Below are 20422 nucleotides of genomic sequence, written 5' to 3' on the forward strand. Positions count from 1 at the left end.
GTTATACAGTTAGGTCCATATATATTTGGACAGAGACATTTTTCTAATTTTGGTTCTAGACATTACCACAATGAATTTTAAACAAAACAATTCAGATGCAGTTGAAGTTCAGACTTTCAGCTTTCATTTGAGGGTATCCACATAAAAATTGGATGATGGGTTTAGGAGTTCCATCTCCTTAACATGTGCCACCCTGTTTTTAAAGGGACCAAAAGTAATTGGACAGATTAAATAATTGTAAATAAAATGTTCATTTCTAGTACTTGGTTGAAAACCCTTTGTTGGCAATGACTGTGTGAAGTCTTGAACTCATGGACATCACCAGACGCTGTGTTTCCTCCTTTTTGATGCTCTGCCAGGCCTTCACTGCGGTGGTTTTCAGTTGATGTTTGTTTGTGGACCTTTCTGTCTGAAGTTTAGTCTTTAACAAGTGAAATGCATGTTCAATTGGGTTGAGATCAGGTGACTGACTTGGCCATTCAAGAATATTCCACTTCTTTGCTTTAATAAACTCTTGGGTTGCTTTGGCTTTATGTTTTGGGTCATTGGTCGTCGTTTCATACTATAGATGGACAATCAGTTTGGCTGCATTTGGCTGGATCTGAGCACGCAGTATGGCTCTGAATACCTCAGAATTCATTCGGCTGCTTGTGTCCTGTGTCACATCATCAATAAACACTAGTGACCCAGTGCCACTGGCAGCCATGCATGCCCAAGCCATCACACTGCCTCCGCCATGTTTTACAGATGATGTGGTATGCTTTGGATTATGAGCTGTACCATGCCTTCGCCATACTTTACTCTTTCCATCATTCTGGTAGAGGTTGATCTTGGATTCATCTGTCCAAAGAATGTTCTTCCAGAACTGTGCTGGCTTTTTTAGATGTTTTTTAGCAAAGTCCAGTCTAGCCTTTTTATTCTTGATGCTTATGAGTGGCTTGCACTGTGCATTGAACCCACTGTATTTACTTTCATGCAGTCTTCTCTTTATGGTAGATTTGGATATTGATACGCCTACCTCCTGGAGAGTGTTGTTCACTTCGTTGGCTGTTGTGAAGGGGTTTCTCTTCACCATGGAGATTATTCTGCGATCATTCACCACTGTTGTCTTCCGTGGGCGCCCAGATCTTTTTGCATTGATCAGTTCACCAGTGCTTTCTTTCTTTATCATGATGTACCAAACTGTAGATTTTACCACTCCTAATATTGTAGCAATTTCTCGGATGTTTTTTTTCTGTTTTTGCTGCTTAAGGATTGCTTGTTTCACCTGCATGGAGAGCTCCTTTGACCGCATGTTTCCTTCACAGCAAAACCTTCCAAATGCAAGCACCACACCTCAAATCAACTCCAGGCCTTTTATCTGCTTAATTGAGAATGACATAACGAAGGGATTGCCCACACCTGTCCATGAAATAGCCTTGGAGTCAATTGTCCAAATACTTTTGATCCCTTTAAAAACAGGGTGGCACATGTTAAGGAGCTGAAACTCCTAAACCCTTCATCCAATTTTAATGTGGATACCCTCAAATGAAAGCTGAAAGTCTGAACTTCAGCTGCATCTGAATTGTTTTGTTTAAAATTCATTGTGGTAATGTCTAGAACCAAAATTAGAAAAATGTTGTCTCTGTCTAAATATATATGGACCTAACTGTATATATATATTTTTAGAGATCATTTTTATTTATTTTTTTACTTTACCTTTTAGTCCCACTAAGGGACTTAAACTAGTGGTCCAAGTTTTGTCGAAAAAGTGTTACACAAGTGGGAAAGTTTTACAGACATTGAAAAGAAGTAATAACATATGGTTTAATTCTGGAAAACCTCTTTAAGGACTTATTCTTCAGCCTTTTAAGCAAAAATTACTAATTTAATTTTGCCTGATTTGATAATAAATTATTTAGCTGTTTTTTTGTGTGTCATTTGGTTTTTATACACAATTATATAATTTTTTTTGTCATTTATTGTCCTTTTTATATTGCAGCACTATTTATTAGGTGTTTTTTTACTAGGTCTCTGTTTTTAGTTATGCAAGTCTCTAGGGTATGAGTCTCCCCTATGATGCTCAAAAGCCAAACTATGTCATGGGGACAAGGATTGACATTAGTAAGACAACGCCTTGAGGATGGTTTCCCAAAAAGATCAGTGTTTTCCCTGCCATTTTTGCCATACTTTTTGTGGTGAAAAATAAAAACCTAAAACTCACTGCACTTCTTTGTTTTTAGACTTTTTTAATCTTTTTCAAATGCTCTATTGACTGTACTGCCTTTTTATGCATTTTCCCATAAGTGGCTAAATAGGGAAAACAGGAAAAAAGGCATGTCTAAACAAAAAATATAAAAGGAAAATGCATGTAAAAAATGACACTATGAATATTCTACTAATGGTTTTAAACCAGGGGTGGGGATCCTCCGACCTCTGGGCCATTTACGGCCCACAATGTCATTTCCTCCAGCCCACGGGCAGATTCCCATTCACTACTGAATGCTGCGGCCCATGCAATGAAGGATCACATCCTGACACTGTGCAGTTACCGTGTCAGGACTTTATGGTCGGGGTTTTTGTGCTGTATATGATTCTGCTCCAGTATCTCCTTTGTGATGTACATGCTCCAGCCCTAGAGCCTTCTATGTGATGTATATGTACCAGCCCGTGTCTCCTATGTGATATATTTGGACCAGTCCCAGTATCCTCTATGTGATATATATATACCCCAGTCCCAGTATCCTCTGTCATGTATACAGCAGTCTGGTGCATATGTATCACATAAGAGACACACCGACTGTAGTGTACTTCACACAGAGGATACTGGGACTGGTGTACAGTGGGGAAAAAAAGTATTTAGTCAGTCAGCAATAGTGCAAGTTCCACCACTTAAAAAGATGAGAGGCGTCTGTAATTTACATCATAGGTAGACCTCAACTATGGGAGACAAACTGAGAAAAAAAAATCCAGAAAATCACATTGTCTGTTTTATTTTTCATTTTATTTGCATATTATGGTGGAAAATAAGTATTTGGTCAGAAACAAAATTTCATCTCAATACTTTGTGATATATCCTTTGTTGGCAATGACAGAGGTCAAACGTTTTCTGTAAGTCTTCACAAGGTTGCCACACACTGTTGTTGGTATGTTGGCCCATTCCTCCATGCAGATCTCCTCTAGAGCAGTGATGATTTTGGCTTTTCGCTTGGCAACACGGACTTTCAACTCCCTCCAAAGGTTTTCTATACGGTTGAGATCTGGAGACTGGCTAGGCCACTCCAGGACCTTGAAATGCTTCTTACGAAGCCACTCCTTCGTTGCCCTGGCGGTGTGCTTTGGATCATTGTCATGTTGAAAGACCCAGCCACGTTTCATCTTCAATGCCCTTGCTGATGGAAGGAGGTTTGCACTCAATATCTCACGATACATGACCCCATTCATTCTTTCATGTACCCGGATCAGTCGTTCTGGCCCCTTTGCAGAGAAACAGCCCCAAAGCATGATGTTTCCACCACCATGCTTTACAGTAGGTATGGTGTTTGATGGATGCAACTCAGTATTCTTTATCCTCCAAACACGACAAGTTGTGTTTCTACCAAACAGTTCCAGTTTGGTTTCATCAGACCATAGGACATTCTCCCAAAACTCCTCTGGATCATCCAAATGCTCTCTAGCAAACTTCAGACGGGCCCGGACATGTACAGGCTTAAGCAGTGGGACACGTCTGGCACTGCAGGATCTGAGTCCATGGTGGCGTAGTGTGTTACTTATGGTAGGCCTTGTTACATTGGTCCCAGCTCTCTGCAGTTCATTCACTAGGTCCCCCCGCGTGGTTCTGGGATTTTTGCTCACCGTTCTTGTGATCATTCTGACCCCACGGGGTGGGATTTTGCGTGGAGCACCAGATCGAGGGAGATTATCAGTGGTCTTGTATGTCTTCCATTTTCTAATTATTGCTCCCACAGTTGATTTCTTCACTCCAAGCTGGTTGGCTATTGCAGATTCAGTCTTCCCAGCCTGGTGCAGGGCTACAATTTTGTTTCTGGTGTCCTTTGACAGCTCTTTGGTCTTCACCATAGTGGAGTTTGGAGTCAGACTGTTTGAGGGTGTGCACAGGTGTCTTTTTATACTGATAACAAGTTTAAACAGGTGCCATTACTACAGGTAATGAGTGGAGGAAAGAGGAGACTCTTAAAGAAGAAGTTACAGGTCTGTGAGAGCCAGAAATCTTGATTGCTTGTTTCTGACCAAATACTTATTTTCCACCATAATATGCAAATAAAATGAAAAAAAAACAGACAATGTGATTTTCTGGATTTTTTTTTCTCAGTTTGTCTCCCATAGTTGAGGTCTAACTATGATGTAAATTACAGACGCCTCTCATCTTTTTAAGTGGTGGAACTTGCACTATTGCTGACTGACTAAATACTTTTTTTCACCACTGTATATACATCACATAGGAGTCACTGGAATTGGTCCATATACATCACATAGGGGACAATTGGGCGGGTACATGTACATCACATAAGAAACACACAAAATCTCAGTGTCTCCTATTTGCTGTATAGAGACTAGTCTGTGTATCCAATGTGATGTATAAACGGTAGATCTGTCTGTGTCTCCTATGTGACATAAATACAGCAGTCTGTGTCTCTTATGTGATGTGTATACAGCAATTTCAGTGTGTCCTATGTCATGTAGACAGCAGTTTGTGTTTCCAATGATGTGATATTTATACAGCAGTCTTCATGACCTCTTTGTGATGTATATACAGCAGTCTCAGAACTTGAGTTTTATAAATGTAATGTGAGCAGTGATGAATTTCCCACCTTGAGGTACATTTATACATTTGTGTTTGGAACAACTTTCTGCTGCAATTTTTTTTTACAAAACTCATGTCAAAGAGTCGCCTGAGGTCCAGACAGTCATAAACCTTGAAAACTCTCAAATTGGAACGATGCCATCAAAAACACTTACAATTCCAACATATCAATGGGTCTTCACAAGGGTTATTTTAAACTGTTAACCTTGTCGGGGTATAGTACCACCTATTTATCACATTTTAACACAGAACTATCTTGCTTGTGCTGGAGAGGCTGTCGACATCAAGGGAACCTCTACCATATATTTTGGGGTTGTTCAAAAATCAAAAACCTCTGGTTCCAGGTAACGTAACACATTAATCTCATTGCTAAGGACTTCACAATTACGCCTGAAAGAGCACTTCTTTCATTAGACATGGAACAATTTGATGATTCGGTAAGATACATTATTATACATATCCTCTTAGTGACCAAGACCATGTTAGCACAATAGTGAAAGAAAGACGAGGTTCCTAAGTTTTCGGACATAATTGATAAGATAGGCCAACATAGCGATTTAGAACGCAGATTTGCGATTAACATCACATCCACAAATATACAAAAAAATGGAAGACTTGGAACAACAAATTCCATATCAAATAGACCTATTAAGAGGTATTATATTTTGAGGCCTAAGCATGGCCGTTGTAGTACCGGGATGTTGTATCTCCTTCCAAGAATGTTACCCCATAAATAAGGATTGGTGATTTTCTTTTCCTTTTATGTTGTTATTCGTTATATGCTATTTAATGCCTATTTGCGGGTTCTCTAGTTTTAAATTTTTTCGGTACCTGTACAAGGTTCTTTACTTCCCATTCCCTTTCCGCCCTTCCTACCTTCCTTCACTTACCCTGTTTAATTACTAAAAACCAATAAAATTATTTGAAAAGGAAAACTCTTTGTGAGTAGCAACATCATCAATACCACCTAACATCACAGACACACCAAAGAGAAGCAGTTCCAACCATCACATTAGGGGTGCGTTAATTTTTTACCAACTCATTTTCAAGTTGATAATTATTTATGGTTATAAACATCCATGTGGCCCTTGGCAGAAAAAAAGGTTTCCTACCTCTGTTTTAAACACTAAAAAAAGAAATCTGCTGCTAATGACTTCTTGTCATCTAACACCGGACATCTTCAGAGGTCTTGGTTAGTCCAAGTCTTAACAGTCAGAGCTGATTTGGTGACCCGAGGAACCTACACAATACTAGACAGGTGGTTGTAATGTTACGGCTGATGAATATGTATTTCTAGTTATCGCCACATTTTCCATGCAGTACAACATAGCATCTTGTCCTGCCATTTTATACTTTTCTGAAATGCAATATAAACTTAATATCCTTATGTACTAGCCATAAATCATATTCAATTTGCCTGCAGAGACTATTCAAGGTCTTACAAGTTCATTCCGAGAATCAGGGCTTCTTAGCTGTTTAGGTAATTGCAGCTGTAATAGGTGGGGACCTGGCACCTGTTTTTGCTTGCAGGTTGTGATTTGTTCTCCTTACAAAAAGAAAAAAAATTAAATGCAATTTGCTGTGCGTACGTGAGGAAACAGAGACCTTACAAATAAACCGAGAAATATGATAATCAGAGTAAAAAGCTCAAAGCTATTTAGTTCCTATAGGTAAAATAAAGAATACATATAATCCTTGTAAGGGTGGGGAAGTACACTTCATAGCATAACATAGGTAGTTCAGGCATCTATTTTCTATTTATTTTCTTTTTTTATAAACTGCAGATATTACATTGAACCTACAGATACACTCTCAAAGTTATATTTGCCTCTTTTCTGGCATTACAGTCCCAAGCAGCAATTGTTATGATTTACCTGGGAATGTGTACATAAGGGTCCATTCAGACCTCGTAGTCAGTGTAGGTATATTGTATACAGCATATGTCAAACATATCCATAGACACATAGGTATACATTTGTTTATGCTATCATATACATACATATACTGTACAGTCATGGACGAAAGTATTGGGGCCCTTGAAATTGTTCCAGAAAATTATTGCAATAAGGGTACATACCCAATTGCGAAATACGGACGAGTGCAATCCGATAAAAAAATCGGATTGCTCTCGGACAAATGTTATTCAATGGGTTACATTTCATCTGTATTTTTTTTCTCAACTGAAATCGGACTGAGAAAAAAAATCACAGCATTTTTTTGAGCAGTATATATAACTTCCTTCTCACCCCTCAATGGGGGTGGTCTTTGTTGGCCTTTCTCATTCTCGGGTCCTCTACCAGAGGCCTGGGAGTTTGAGGATTCTGCGCAGGGTCTTGGTTGTTCCCAGTATTGCGCTTTTCTGGACAGAGAGCTCAGATGTTGCTCCTGGGATCTATTGTAGCCATTCTTCCAACTTAGGGGTCACTGCTCCAAGTGATCCTATCACCACTGGAATCACTGTTGCCTTCACCTTCTCTCTCTCTCTCTATATTTCTATATATATAGCAGATCGCCTATATGTAGTTGAATTACTGCATTGATATGTTCGTCGACAACCAGGTGGCGCTCATACAAGCCCAGATTGATAATCTGCCCAACCGAGAATTTTCCCGCTGGGCCACTGTTATGTGGCCCGCGGGCTGGCAGTGCCCGCTCATCTGGCCGCTTGCCAGCTGATGCGGCCACTGGCCTGTTCTTCCAGCTCCCAACCCTCCTGGGATTTTTCTTTCCCGCACTGCATGGAGATAAGCCGCCAAGCCGCCCCCACACACCCCATCCTCGGCTCGCCCTCCCAGAGACCCCCGCAGCCCCTCACAGTGTCGCTGGGCTGCTCTTTGCGCACAGCCCTTGGTGTATGTAGGACTCTACTGTGCTCTCCGTCATGGTGCTGAATGAGGGAAGTTTATGTGTGGGGTCAGGAGGGGTTTATAGGGTGGATGTATCAGGCTGTGTGTGTACGAGGTGTACGGAGCGGAGCAGTGTGTGTACGAGGTGTACAGAGTGGAGCCGTGTGTGTACGAGGTGTACGGAGCGGTGTCGTGTGTATTCGAGGTGTACGGAGCAGAGCCGTGTGTGAACGAGGTGTACGGAGCAGAGCCGTGTGTGTACGAGGTGTACGGAGCAGAGCCGTGTGTGTACGAGGTGTACGGAGCAGAGCCGTGTGTGTACGAGGTGTACGGAGCGGAGCCGTGTGTGTACGAGGTGTCCGATGCGGAGCCGGATGTGTACGAGGTGTACGGAGCGGAGCCATCTGTGTACGAAGTGTGTGGAGCGGAGCTGTGTGTATACGAGGTGTACGGAGCAGAGCCGTGTGTGTACGATGCGGAGCCGGAGGTGTACGGAGGGGAGCGGAGCCACGTGTGTATGAGGTGTACGGAGCGGAGATGTGTACGAGGTGTATGGAACGGAACCCTGTGTGTACAAAGTGTACGGATCTGAGCCTTATGTTTGCGGAGCAGAGCCGGGTGTGTACGGAATGAAACTGTGTGTACGGAGCAGAGCCGGGTGTGTATGGAGTGGCGCTGCGGGTGTATGGAGCGGAGCCGTGTGTGTACAGAGCAGAACCGCGTGTGTACGAGGTGTATGGAGCGGAACCATGTGTGTACAAGGTGTACAGAGCGTGGCTGCGTGTGTACAAGGTGTACGGAGCAGAGTCTAATGTGTACGAGTTTTATGGAGTGGAGCCATGTATGCGCGCAAGGTGTACGGAGCAGAGCCATGTGTGTACGAGGCATACAAAGGAGAACCGTGTGTGTATGAGGCGTGTGGAGTCATGCATGTACGAGGTGTATGGTGGGAAGCATTCATACCTCCCAACCGTCCCGGATCCAGCGGGACAGTCCCGATTTTGAGAGAGACACTTCCCCAGCCAGGAGCTTACTTTTCCCGCGGACTCAGGAGTACACAGGGGAGCCCCGAGGAGCACGTTAAAACTCGCACGTGATGTTCTATTGGAAGCGACGTGATGGAATCTGACCGGAAATTAGGTAATTTCAGGAAGAGATTGTGACAGAACCATGGAGGCACTTCAGGGAATGCTTCAGATCCATCACCGTGTCCTCCAACAGCGTGGACAGCGGGATTGCCTTGGAATCGGGGATGCCGGCCATGTGAGCAGATCATGATATGTCCTTCACCGGGAGGCTCAGGTGGGCACTACAATGGGAGCCGGGCTGCTATAGTATCTTTATAGAATATTTCTTTCTCTCTCTGTTTCTTTCTATCTCTCTGTTCTTTCTTTCCTTCTTTCTCTCTAATCTTACTTTTTTTCTTTCTCTCTCTGTTCTTTCTTTGTTTCTCTCTGCTCTTTCTTTCGTTCTCTTCCTTTCTCTGTTCTTTCTTTCTCTGTTCTTTTTTCTCTCCTTTCTTTCCCCTCTTTCTCTCTCTGTTTTTCTTTCCTCTATTTCTCTCTGTTCTTTCTTTCCCATCTTTTTTCTCTCTGTTTTTTCTTTCTTTATCCACTCTTTCTTTCTCTCTGTTCTTTCTTTCTCCTTTCTTTCTCTCTCCCTCTCTGTTCTTTTTTCCCCTCATTCTCTCTCTCTTCTTTTTTTCTGTCCACTCTTTCTTTCTCTGTTCTTTTTCTTTCTTCTTTCTTTCTCTGTTCTTTTTCTTTCCCCTCTTTCTTTCTCTCTCTGTTCTTGCTTTCCCCTCTTTCTTTCTCTCTTTTCTTTCTTTTCCCCATTTCTTTCTCTCTGTTCTTTTTCTCTTTCTTCCTTTCTCCTCTTTCTTTCTCTGTTCTTTTTTTCTTTTGCTGTTCTTTCTTTTGCTCTGTTCTTTCTCGCTCTAATCTTTCTTTCTCTCTGTTCTTTCTTTCCCTCTTTCTTTCTCTCTGTTCTTTCTTTCTCTCTGTTCGCTCTCTCTGTTCTTTCTTTTTCATTTTTCTTTCTATCTCTCTGTTCTTTCTTCCCCTCCCCTCTTTCTTTCTTTCTTTCTTTCTTTCTTTCTGTGTTCTTTCTTTCCCCTCTTTCTTTTTCTCTCTCTGTTCTCTCTCTTTGTGTTTTCTTTTTCTCTCTCTCTGTTCTTTCTTTCTTTTCCTCAGTACCAGCCACTGTGCCCATAGTACCAGCTACTGTGCCCTCAGTACCAGTCAGTGTGATCAGCAGTGCTGAATGGGCGTGGTTGGGGCATGGACATGGGTGTGACTAGTTGTGAAATGGGTGTGGTTGGGGCATGGCCTAAAATTTGCCGCAATGTGAGCCGCACCCTTTGTCCCTCTTTCCCTTCTTCAAAAGTTAGGAGGTATGCCCAGTTATACAGGTGCGCGCAAGCAGCAGCCATTGCTTGCTGCGCATGCAGCAGGACCCCTGCTGCAGGGGTTAAGAACATGCTGACTTTGACATCAGGACGTTCTATGTGAGCGGAGAGAGTGCGCTCTGCTCTCCTGCCCCTGGCTGCAGCCTGAAGTATCAAGGACTGGGACACACAGCACAGGATTTGCGGAGCTCCTACCCGCACCTGTAATCTTCTGCCTGTATTCAGTCTGGGTGAGTGTAATCCCAGCCCAAAAACGTTTAAATTAAAATACATCAGCCCCCAGCACTGCATCGGTATATACACCAGCCCCGGCTGCACCTGTATATACACCAGCCCCAGCACCTGTATAATACACAGATGCTGGAGCTGATGTATATACAAGTGCTGGACTTGCTTATAGATAGGTGCTGACTGAAGGCTGATGTATATACACTGTACACTCTATATACATCAGCCTCGAGTCAGCACTTATATACACTGTACACTGTGTATACATCAGCTTCAAGTCAGCACCTATCTATACGTAAGACCCAGCACAAGTATATACACTGGCACCTGTATAATACACAGGTCCTGGGGCTGATGTATATAGAGGTCCTGCGGGGGCTGATGTATATACTGGTGCTGACTTGAGGCTGATGTATATACGGGCTATATGTATATACATCACTGATCAGCCTCTAGTCAGCACCTATATATACATCAGCCCCAGCACCCGTATACACACCAGCCTTAGCACCCATATATACATCAGTCCCCCGCACCATATATACACGAGCCCCAGTACCTGTATATACATCAGCCCCAGCACCTGTATATACACCAGCCCCAGCACCCATATATACATATGTATATACAGTAATCTCAATTTGATATATATTCAGCAGTATGTAACATAATATAGTATAATACTGTCAATTATAATGTAGAGTTGTGTGTGTATATAGTGTAGAGCTGTTCATATAGTATGTTGCTGTGTATATAGTATACAGTGTGAAATCCACACTGTATACACTGGCCCTTCTCTACACTATATAGTATATACACAGCTCCACTCTATATTCCTTACCACCGTATATATTGTGGAGCTGTGTACATTGTGTATACTCCTCCTGTCCTGTATACATGGTGTAAATATAAGTATCTGCTCTAAATGTGTATTTCTATGAAAATAAAAAGCGCTCTGATGAATTGTGCAAAGTGGCGGACTCTTTATTAGCCCATGTGACAAAGTTTTGAATCTATAACAGATCATTTCTCTGCTATGGAATTGAAATATTACCACATGGACTAATAAAGAGTCCTCCACTTTTCTCTTATTTAATCGTTGTGCTGATTATTTTCTTATTATAAATCCCTTTGATTTAAGGGTGTGTGTCCTAAAAGCATTTCACCCACTGGTTAATATTTGGTGGTGCTCAATTATGACACATATATCAAGGCTGACATCACCACCCAGCCAAAGCGGGCAAGTGCCGTCGGGTACTTGGCATGCTGTGGGGTTCCGGTGCCAGCGCTGACACAGTTGAAAACAATGATGAGTGAGGGAGCCATCTGCTGATGCTCCCTCTCTCATCATTCCCCCTCTGCGTCTGAGGTCTGTGATGTCTTAGTGCAGGAGTGCACAATGACATCACTACAGCACATTCTCTGTGCCAAGCAGTGCAGAGGATCAGAATACACTGAGGAGACCAGAGCAGTGGGGACAGGGAGAAGTATTATATGTGGCCCATTATACTGTATTAAGTAATATATGGGGACCATTATACTGTTTGAAATAATATACAGTATGAGGGACCATTATACTGTATGGAGCATTATATGGGGCCCATAAAACTGTATGCAGTAATGTATGGGGCCCATAATACTGTATGGAGCATTATGTGGGCTCATTGTACCGTATGGAGGAATATGTGGGACCCATTGTACTGTATGGAGCAATATATGGGGCCATTATACTGTATGGAGCATTATGTGTTGCCCATAATGCTGTATTGAGGACTATGTGGTGCCCATAATACTGCATGGAGGACTATGTGATCCCCATAATACTATATGTAGGACTATGTTGTGCCCATAATGCTGTATGAAGGACTATGTCGTGCCCATAATGTATGGAGGACTATGAGGTGCCCATAATACTATACGGAGAACTATGTGGGGCCCATAATACTGTATGGAGGACTTTGTGGTGCCTATAATACTGTTAGAGGAGTATATGGTGCCCATAATACTGTAAAGAGGACTATGTGGTACCGATAACAATGGATGGAGGACTATGTGGTGCCCATAATACTGTATGGAGGGTTATCCAAATTCGGAAGAGAGACCCTTACTACAGCGATGTATCACATACTGATGCTGTGATTTGATGTTTCAATACAATCACTGTCTTATCAGCAGGAGATTATCACTACAAGACAACTGTCCTTATGCATGATAGTCCAGCTCTGCCACCTGCACGGATTGACAGCTCTGTGTCTGTGTCCCTATACAATGTACACAGAAAGCTGTGATATGGCGGGGTTATACACAACTCAACACCTGAGCTCCGCTAGATCTACAGCAGAATATACTGTGACTCTATCATAACTGTTGCACACCAATAAACTAAGTGATGCATCGCTGGATTCAGAACCTCTTTCCCTACCTCATGCTGCTGTCAGATTACATGGCAAAACCCCTTCTGACAGATTCCCTTTCCTGGATAACATAGTATATGTGTTGTCATGAAATATGACGTAAGCCTTATTGTTCAATCACGCGCACTGAGCCCTGCTACATCTGCTTGGGACCTGCCAGCCCGTCACACATGCTGCAGATGTGACCCTCACCCCTCCTTCTCTCTCTCTCACTGCCTGCTTGTGCAATCCTATACCCCCCCTCAGGAATGTGTGTGTAATTCTGTCTCCACCCCCTCCTTCCTGCCTGTGACTGGGAAACTGAAAGTAAAAAGCCCTGAAACATGTGTTTCCTTTGTCCTAGTACAGGGTTCATTTAGGATCAAAATATAACGACGCCAAAGAGCCATAGTAACACGAAACTTACACTTTTGAATGGGTACCGGCAGAACCATACTCCAGTGAGTTTTCTAAGCTCAGGGACCAGCAGAATCCAAGTAGTGGATTACTACTTAACCGAGGCACCTAGCAAAGCCGTGTTTGGATTTAAATGAAAGCCAATTTCACGCTGAGAAAAGGGATAATTTTGCCGTAATCCTACAAGCCTCGCAGCCTGAGTTATGACAGTTACAAGGTTTTAGTAAGTTCTTAGTAACTTTGGAAAAGGGGAGTACATCCCATAGCTCCGCCCCCCAGTGGGGTCACCCAGCTAAAATTATAAGGCTAGGAGGCTGATTCAGGGGGATTCAGACCTGGGGGACACAGTGTATACCATCCATGCTGTGGGCTGAATCCTTGCCTTTGGGAACTCCTCACCCCACCACATGGTTTACCATAGACTGAGATATCTGAAAGTGTTTATTTTCACCTTTAATCCTTCTTTATTTTGTAATTGCCTATACATTCTATAAATGTCTCAATTTGTAACATCTTTTTGTATATTTGAAAACACTGCCTGCTTTTTGTAGTAAAATATAAAATTATTAGCTTTGTTTCTCCTTGCTCTATAACGTACTTTCACGTCTCCTGGGGCTAAATCAGCGCTACTGTTCGGGTCAGCCCCTGCCCCGATATTAACTAAGCACGATTCAAGGGGCTGGTGGCAGCAGCGGGATAACAAAAAATATCCCCCCTGCGATTCATGACATATTGGTGGCACCAGTGGGATACACATAAATCCCTGCTGAAGAAGAACTGGGGGCAACTAAACATCCCCAGTTTGTGACATGTGTCACTGGTATTTTTGCCCCATCACTATAAATAAGCTTTTACTAAATAGCAAATAGGCTTTTTATTCTGCCACATCTGAAAATTCTTCTCATTGCCAGGTAAACACTGAACCACTATTTGTAGAAATGTACGTGACCAATTTTGTTAAATATTTTGACCTCCTATAAAATGGAAGCACAAAGTAGCGCTGCTGATTCAGTACCTAGTTCCCAGTGTTCTAAATATAGGGCGGCTTGCCCTGCAGAGAGCCTATTGATCGTGAAGAATGGCTCTCATTCTGCTGCCTGCTCCACATAATGGGAAAGCGTGAGTCTATTTTTAGCTGGAACAGGAGTGTGTGAACCGTGTCGCTATTATATATTGTTTCTTAATCATGTTTTAAAAGTTAAGTATCTGAGGAAGAAAGGATCTATAGAAAATGCATGTTCTACAATCTATACTGTATCAGACTACAGTATAATACATTTAGCTAAAAGTATCTGTGCTGATATTGATCATCCTACAAACTTGTAGCGTGCCCATTCTGTTGCAGATTGCCTATGGATGACATTTGCAGTGAATCTACAGCACAAACCTTGTTTTGTTTTTTTTGTGACTCTGGCATAATTTTCCCCTTCTGATCCTATTTTATCTTATATTACAACTTAAAATTGAAAAATGTAAAAATAAATCTTTGTGTGCCATGCCCTTCTTCCTACTCTTCATTGTCCTACCTGCTTCTGTAAGTCATCTGTCCTTAGCAGAAGCTTACCTGCTGTGCTCATTCTGTAGAAGGAAAGTTTGCTAAGGCTAAGTTCACACTTGCATACCGGGGCTTTGCGGACGGCTGCGTACATCCTCCCTGAAGCTCCGCCTATTTACGCATACTTCTGCATGCGTCCTGTGTACCTATCTTTAACATTGAGTATGCAGGACATGCAGATGTATGCGGATGCGACATTTTGACGCGACCGCACGGGACAAGTTGCGTTCCCGTGCGGTCGGCGGGCGCGTCAAAACGACACATCCGCATGTTCTTCGTACCCTATGTTAAAGATCGGTACGCAGGACGCATGCAGAAGTAGACGGACCTAAACGGAAGAAGTGCAGAAGTGGGCGGAGCTTCAGGGAGAAAGAACGCAGCCGGTATGCAAGTGTGAACTTAGCCTTAGTCTGGAATCCTTGAAACTTGTTTTGAGTCTATGCTCTCTTTTCCCCCAACCATTTGGTGCTCCTGCTCACCTTGGTTATAGTTTACTGCTCCTAGATGTACTGTATGCTTTCCTGTTGTTGGTTCACTGTTTCCACATGGCAGTTATGTACTTTATGTTTTGTTGTATACTGTATTTGTCACATTAGTCCTTTGATTTTTTTTTTTTTTTTTACAAGAGATTTTATGAAATAATTTTTTCATTTGTCCATTGGTTATGATTATGTATTTTGATTATTTGGTTTTATTCTACCATTCATTAGGATATTGAGGTGACAGCCAGATGCTTAATCCTGGGTCATATGTCTTTTTAATTATGTTTTTGCATAATCAGTAAAGATCATGCCTGTTTGTTTGCTATGTACTCCTAATCCTTGTAGTTTCCTTTAGCTGTATAACATAATGCTGTGCTTAAATTTGCCATCTAAATGATTACATATTTAATAATTATTGACAAAGTCTGTTTGCATGTATAAATAGTTATGTTAATAGGAGGATTACGCATTTTGCATACAGTTTAATTGGATATACTGTTGTGACCCATTTATTTGCTTTTCAGTTTGCTACAATCTAGCATAGCACCCTTGGCTTAATTTCTATTGGAAATCAGAGCAGTGTCAGAAATCTTCCACCTCTCCTATTGCAGCATTACACAGCTGCTCCTTTTCCCATGCTTTAAACTTAAGGCCTGCTCATTCATGGCAAAGATGCATGCAATACAAAATCAGAAAAAAGGGGTTGCCCAGTTAAAACATCTTATTGCCTATCCACTGGAAATGTAATAACTTCTGATTGGTTGGTGTCCTACCTCAAGGATCCACACCGACCGACAGATTGGGGAATTTTTATTTCTGATGTGGAACATTGTTCCCACCTACAAAATGGCACCGAGGTTGGACTTCTGAATGCCGATCAATTTATTCTTTTTGGGACTTCCAGATAAAGCCAAGTCTGGCGATTAGAAACCCATAGAGAATGAATGAAGCAACGGTAGAGCGTGTATACTGCTTCAGTCTAATAGAGATAAAAGTTGAACTTCTATAGATCAACCAGTGGGTCAGTTCATAACTTAGTTTCACTGGACAGCCCCTTTAAGTGCCTTCCGTCTATGGATTGGCATGAGTCCCTGGTATCGAACAGCCGCCAATCAGTATGTTATGGTATTTCCGTGAAGGGAATATCCTCTTTAACACCCAAATATTTACTTTGCTTTTGCCTAAAAACTAATGCTAAAATTGGTAAAACTGTTTAATGTGATAGGCGGCACAGTGGCTCAGTGGTAAGCAATTAGCACTGCAGCCTGGTAGTGCTGGGGTCTTGGGTTCAAATCCCACCAAGTACAACATCTGCAAGGAGTTTGTATGTTCTCCCCATGTTTGTGTGGGTTTCCTCCGGGTTCTCCTGTTTCCTCCCACACTCCAAAGACCTACTGATAGGGAATTTAGATTGTGAGCCATATCGGGGACAGCAATGATAATGTGTGTAAAGCGCTGCAGAATATGTTAGCGTTATTATTATATTTAAAAATAAAGAATATTAGAAGACAATAACTAATATTCACATGTAAATTACACATGACCTGGAAAATTAAACTAAATTGTTTTTTTTTCTTCAGCTCCCCGTGACTTGCTATTAACAGTACAAAGAGCTCAGCTCTACTCAGCCATGAAGAACTTCAAGCGAGCCCTTAATGATGCTGATACCGTGTGCAGAAAACAGCCGCTCTGTTCTAAGGTAAATGCGTACTAACCCTATATTTCTTGTGTCAATCACAAGAAAACTTCACTTCTAGACGAAATGCAGACAAATCCCTTAAAGTGGCAAAAACGATATGAATTTGAGCGAAGTTGCTTTATATAATAAATGAGACCAAAAACAAAAGCCTTAGTAATTAGGAAATGCCTCTGATCAGAAAGCTGTAAGTGTATTCCTACCTTAGACCTGTATGGGATATTCATGGGATGTATGCAGATCCCACTATGACTCCATAGAAAGGCTACTTATTTGTTCCTTTGGAGGTCTGTCTCACCAGGCGTAATGGGGGTCGGAGAAACTCCAGTCCGGAGCCCAATATGGGATATTACATGCCATGTGAACTGCTTTTTCATGTATATAGCGATTTGAGCCATATTTTTTTTAATACTATTATTGACACACATTATACCTTTTGGACTATAGGACACACCATACTATAAGACACATCTCAGGTTTAGACAGCAGAAAATAGAAAAATCACATTTCTAGCTAATTAAAACTTCCCTAGTGGTGTAAGTATGTGGTGGGGGTAAGTATTACTAATTTTAGTGCACTAAGGTAGAAGAATGCAGCAAAGAAATAGTGGACAGCAGTGTCTCAGAAGTAATTCACTCTCAGGATGCAGCAAACCTATGTAGTAAAGATGCGGGCAACTCGGGTGCAAAATACTGATAAGACAACAACTCACAACCTGCCAAGTCATGGAGGGGGTGATTGCTGCTTTTGTGCAATTTAATATTAAGCAGTCACCCCCTCCATGACTTGCCATTAATTCCACAAACCTCATCATCATTGTCCCCACTGGTGCTCACAATCTAAATTGGAGTGCGGGATAAAACCCGAGAAAACCCCTGCAAAAACATACAAACTCCTTGCAGATGTTGGCCTTGGTGGGATTTGAACCCAGAACCCCAACTCTGCAGGACTATAGCGCTAACCACTGAGCCACCGTGCTGCCCAGTCTGTGAATTTAGTTTTTTGCCGTTTCCTAGCATGAGCGTCAGTGTTCCACAAACCCACTGTTTTTTTATTTTTCTTGTTGAAAATATGTGCCCTAGTTAACAAAGTGCTCGAGTATAAGATGACCCGAGAATAAGCCGAGACACCTTATTTTGCCCTAAAAAACTGGGAAAACTTATTGACTTGAGTATAAGCTGGGTATGCATTGTGTCCTAATCCCTATTCTGGTATGCATGGCTCTTCATCCCTGTCCTGGTATGCTTGGCTTCTTATCCCCATCCTTTTATGCATGGCTTTTCATCCCAGTCCTGGTATGCAAGGCTCCTTATCCCCATCCTTTTATGCATGGCTCCTCATCCCTGTCCTGGTATGCATGGCTCCTCATCCCTGTCATGGTATGCATGGCTCCTCATCCCTGTCATGGTATGCATGGCTCCTCATCCCTGTCATGGTATGCATGGCTCCTCATCCCTGTCATGGTATGCATGGCTCCTCATCCCTGTCATGGTATGCATGGCTCCTCATCCCTGTCATGGTATGCATGGCTCCTCATCCCCGTCATGGTATGCATGGCTCCTCATCCCCGTCCTGGTATGCATGGCTCCTCATCCCCGTCCTGGTATGCATGGGTCCTCATCCCCATCCTGGTATGCATGGCTCCTCATCCCCATCCTGGTATGCATGGCTCCTCATCCCCATCCTGGTATGCATGGCTCCTCATCCCCATCCTGGTATGCATGGCTCCTCATCCCCATCCTGGTATGCATGGCTCCTCATCCCTGTCCTGGTATGCATGGCTCCTCATCCCCGTCCTGGTATGCATGGCTCCTCATCCTGGTATGCATGGCTCCTCATCCCTATCCTTGTATGCATGGCTCCTCATCCCCGTCCTGGTATGCATGGCTCCTCATCCCCATCCTGGTATGCATGGCTCCTCATCCCTGTCCTGGTATGCTATGCTCCTCATTCCTATCCTTATATACATGCCCCCCCCATGAGAAAAGCATATAAAAAAACCTTCTACTTACCTTCCCTGCGCTCCCTTGCAGCATCTTGTTGTATCGAATTCCAGCAGCTCCTGCGGCCGAGCGATCACGTGTCCCTGCTCATTAAGGTAAGGAATATTCACCTCTCTTCACTCAGCCGGGACATGTGATCGCCCAGCAGCAGGAGCTGCTGGCATCGGATCAAGATGCTGCGAGGGCACGCAGGGAAGGTAAGTAGGAGTTTTTTTATTTTTTTAACAGGTGCTGGAAGCTGCTGCTCCGGCTGTAACTGTGCGGACTATAAGAGAAATGAATATTCATTACCAGTGCAGTGAATATTCATTTCTCTTTAGCAGCGGGCACAGTTGCCGCAGCCACCAGCTCCTACCTCCTGTGACCCGCTGCTCCGCCGCTCCTCCTCCATCGCCGGCATCTGGGACAATGACTCATGTATAAGCCGAGGGGGGCGTTTTCAGCACAAAAAATTGTACTGAAAAACTCTGTTTAAACACGAGTACATATGGTAATCATAATTAAAGAGATGATGCAGGATGAAGAATACTACAAGATACGTTCTGCAGATGTTCTCACCAATGGCAACAGAGTCCTAGATCTCATGATGTGCAACATCACCATCTTCTATGAGACGTTTTTATCTCTGTATTATTTTGGATAGCAGTACATCATTAATACATTTTCTTGTCTCCGGAGAACATGATGTCCTTTGCTGTTTAATCCTGTATGCCAGTTTAATAGAGAGGATTATTTTTAGAAAGCATGGTACAAGATGCTTGGTTAATCGCTTTTAAAGCATGTCACGTTGTTGTGTATACAGGGACGTTATGTGAAGGCACAGGCGCTTTCTGGACTTGGGAGAATGGAGGAGTCGTTGAAGGAGTTTCTGCATTGTGTTGCCTTAAATCCTGAATGGAGTTCAGTGAAGGCAGAAGCACAAAAGGTAGAACTGAGCATGTCATACTTTTTCTGTGCATCTCCAATGATTTCAGTTATCCATCTGATTCATTCATTTTATTAGTTTGGGACTAGTACATATTTTGTAAAACTTTATATAGACTGGTAACCATTTCCAATCAAAATGTCCTGGGTTTTTAAAATATAGCTATAGCTCAACTGATGGCCCATGGATCTGATCAGACCCTCACCTTTAAAAGGTTTACCCAGGACTAATCTTTTAGGCCTATACTAAAAACAAAAACAGCAGTTAGTTGCTACCTACCTCCCCGTTGTGCCCTCTGCGGATCTCTGCTGACACAGAGCAGTCTCAGACCACTTCTGCCAGTGATTTTGCAGCTTCTGCTGATGTCACGTCGACAGGGCAGCAGCTTCTCTATCGGTGTGCTCTGGTGATGGGGCATGACTACCGATGTCATGGTGATTGACAGCCAGCTCCCCGCAGTAGGCAGTGGGGAGCCTGCTGTTAATCATCATGATGTCTGTAGTCACGCTCCATCAACAGAGCAGATCGGAAAAGAAAGAGCTGCTCTGTCTACTTGATGACAGCGAAAGCTGCAAAGAGCTGCTCTGTTGATGTTGAGCAGCTGTATCATGCTCAGAAGCGGTCGGTGTCCCCTTTTTGCTTGCACCGAGTAGAACTGGCAGGTAG

At 42.8% G+C, this 20422-nt stretch overlaps 1 protein-coding gene across 1 annotated transcript in view; it reads left to right on the forward strand.

Annotated features, from left to right (window-relative positions):
* Positions 1-20422, forward strand: part of LONRF2 (LON peptidase N-terminal domain and ring finger 2) — a 114739-nt gene that overhangs the window by 62690 nt on the left and 31627 nt on the right. Inside the window, exons 2-3 of the mRNA XM_073590522.1 lie at positions 16713-16831; positions 19634-19756. Of these exons, the coding sequence (XP_073446623.1) occupies positions 16713-16831; positions 19634-19756 (242 nt within the window). The remainder of the gene's footprint in view (positions 1-16712; positions 16832-19633; positions 19757-20422) is intronic.

Source organism: Dendrobates tinctorius, unplaced genomic scaffold (assembly GCF_039654945.1).
Source record: "Dendrobates tinctorius isolate UK_male_01 unplaced genomic scaffold, ASM3965494v1 ptg000117l, whole genome shotgun sequence".
NCBI classification, from domain to species: Eukaryota; Metazoa; Chordata; class Amphibia; order Anura; family Dendrobatidae; genus Dendrobates; species Dendrobates tinctorius.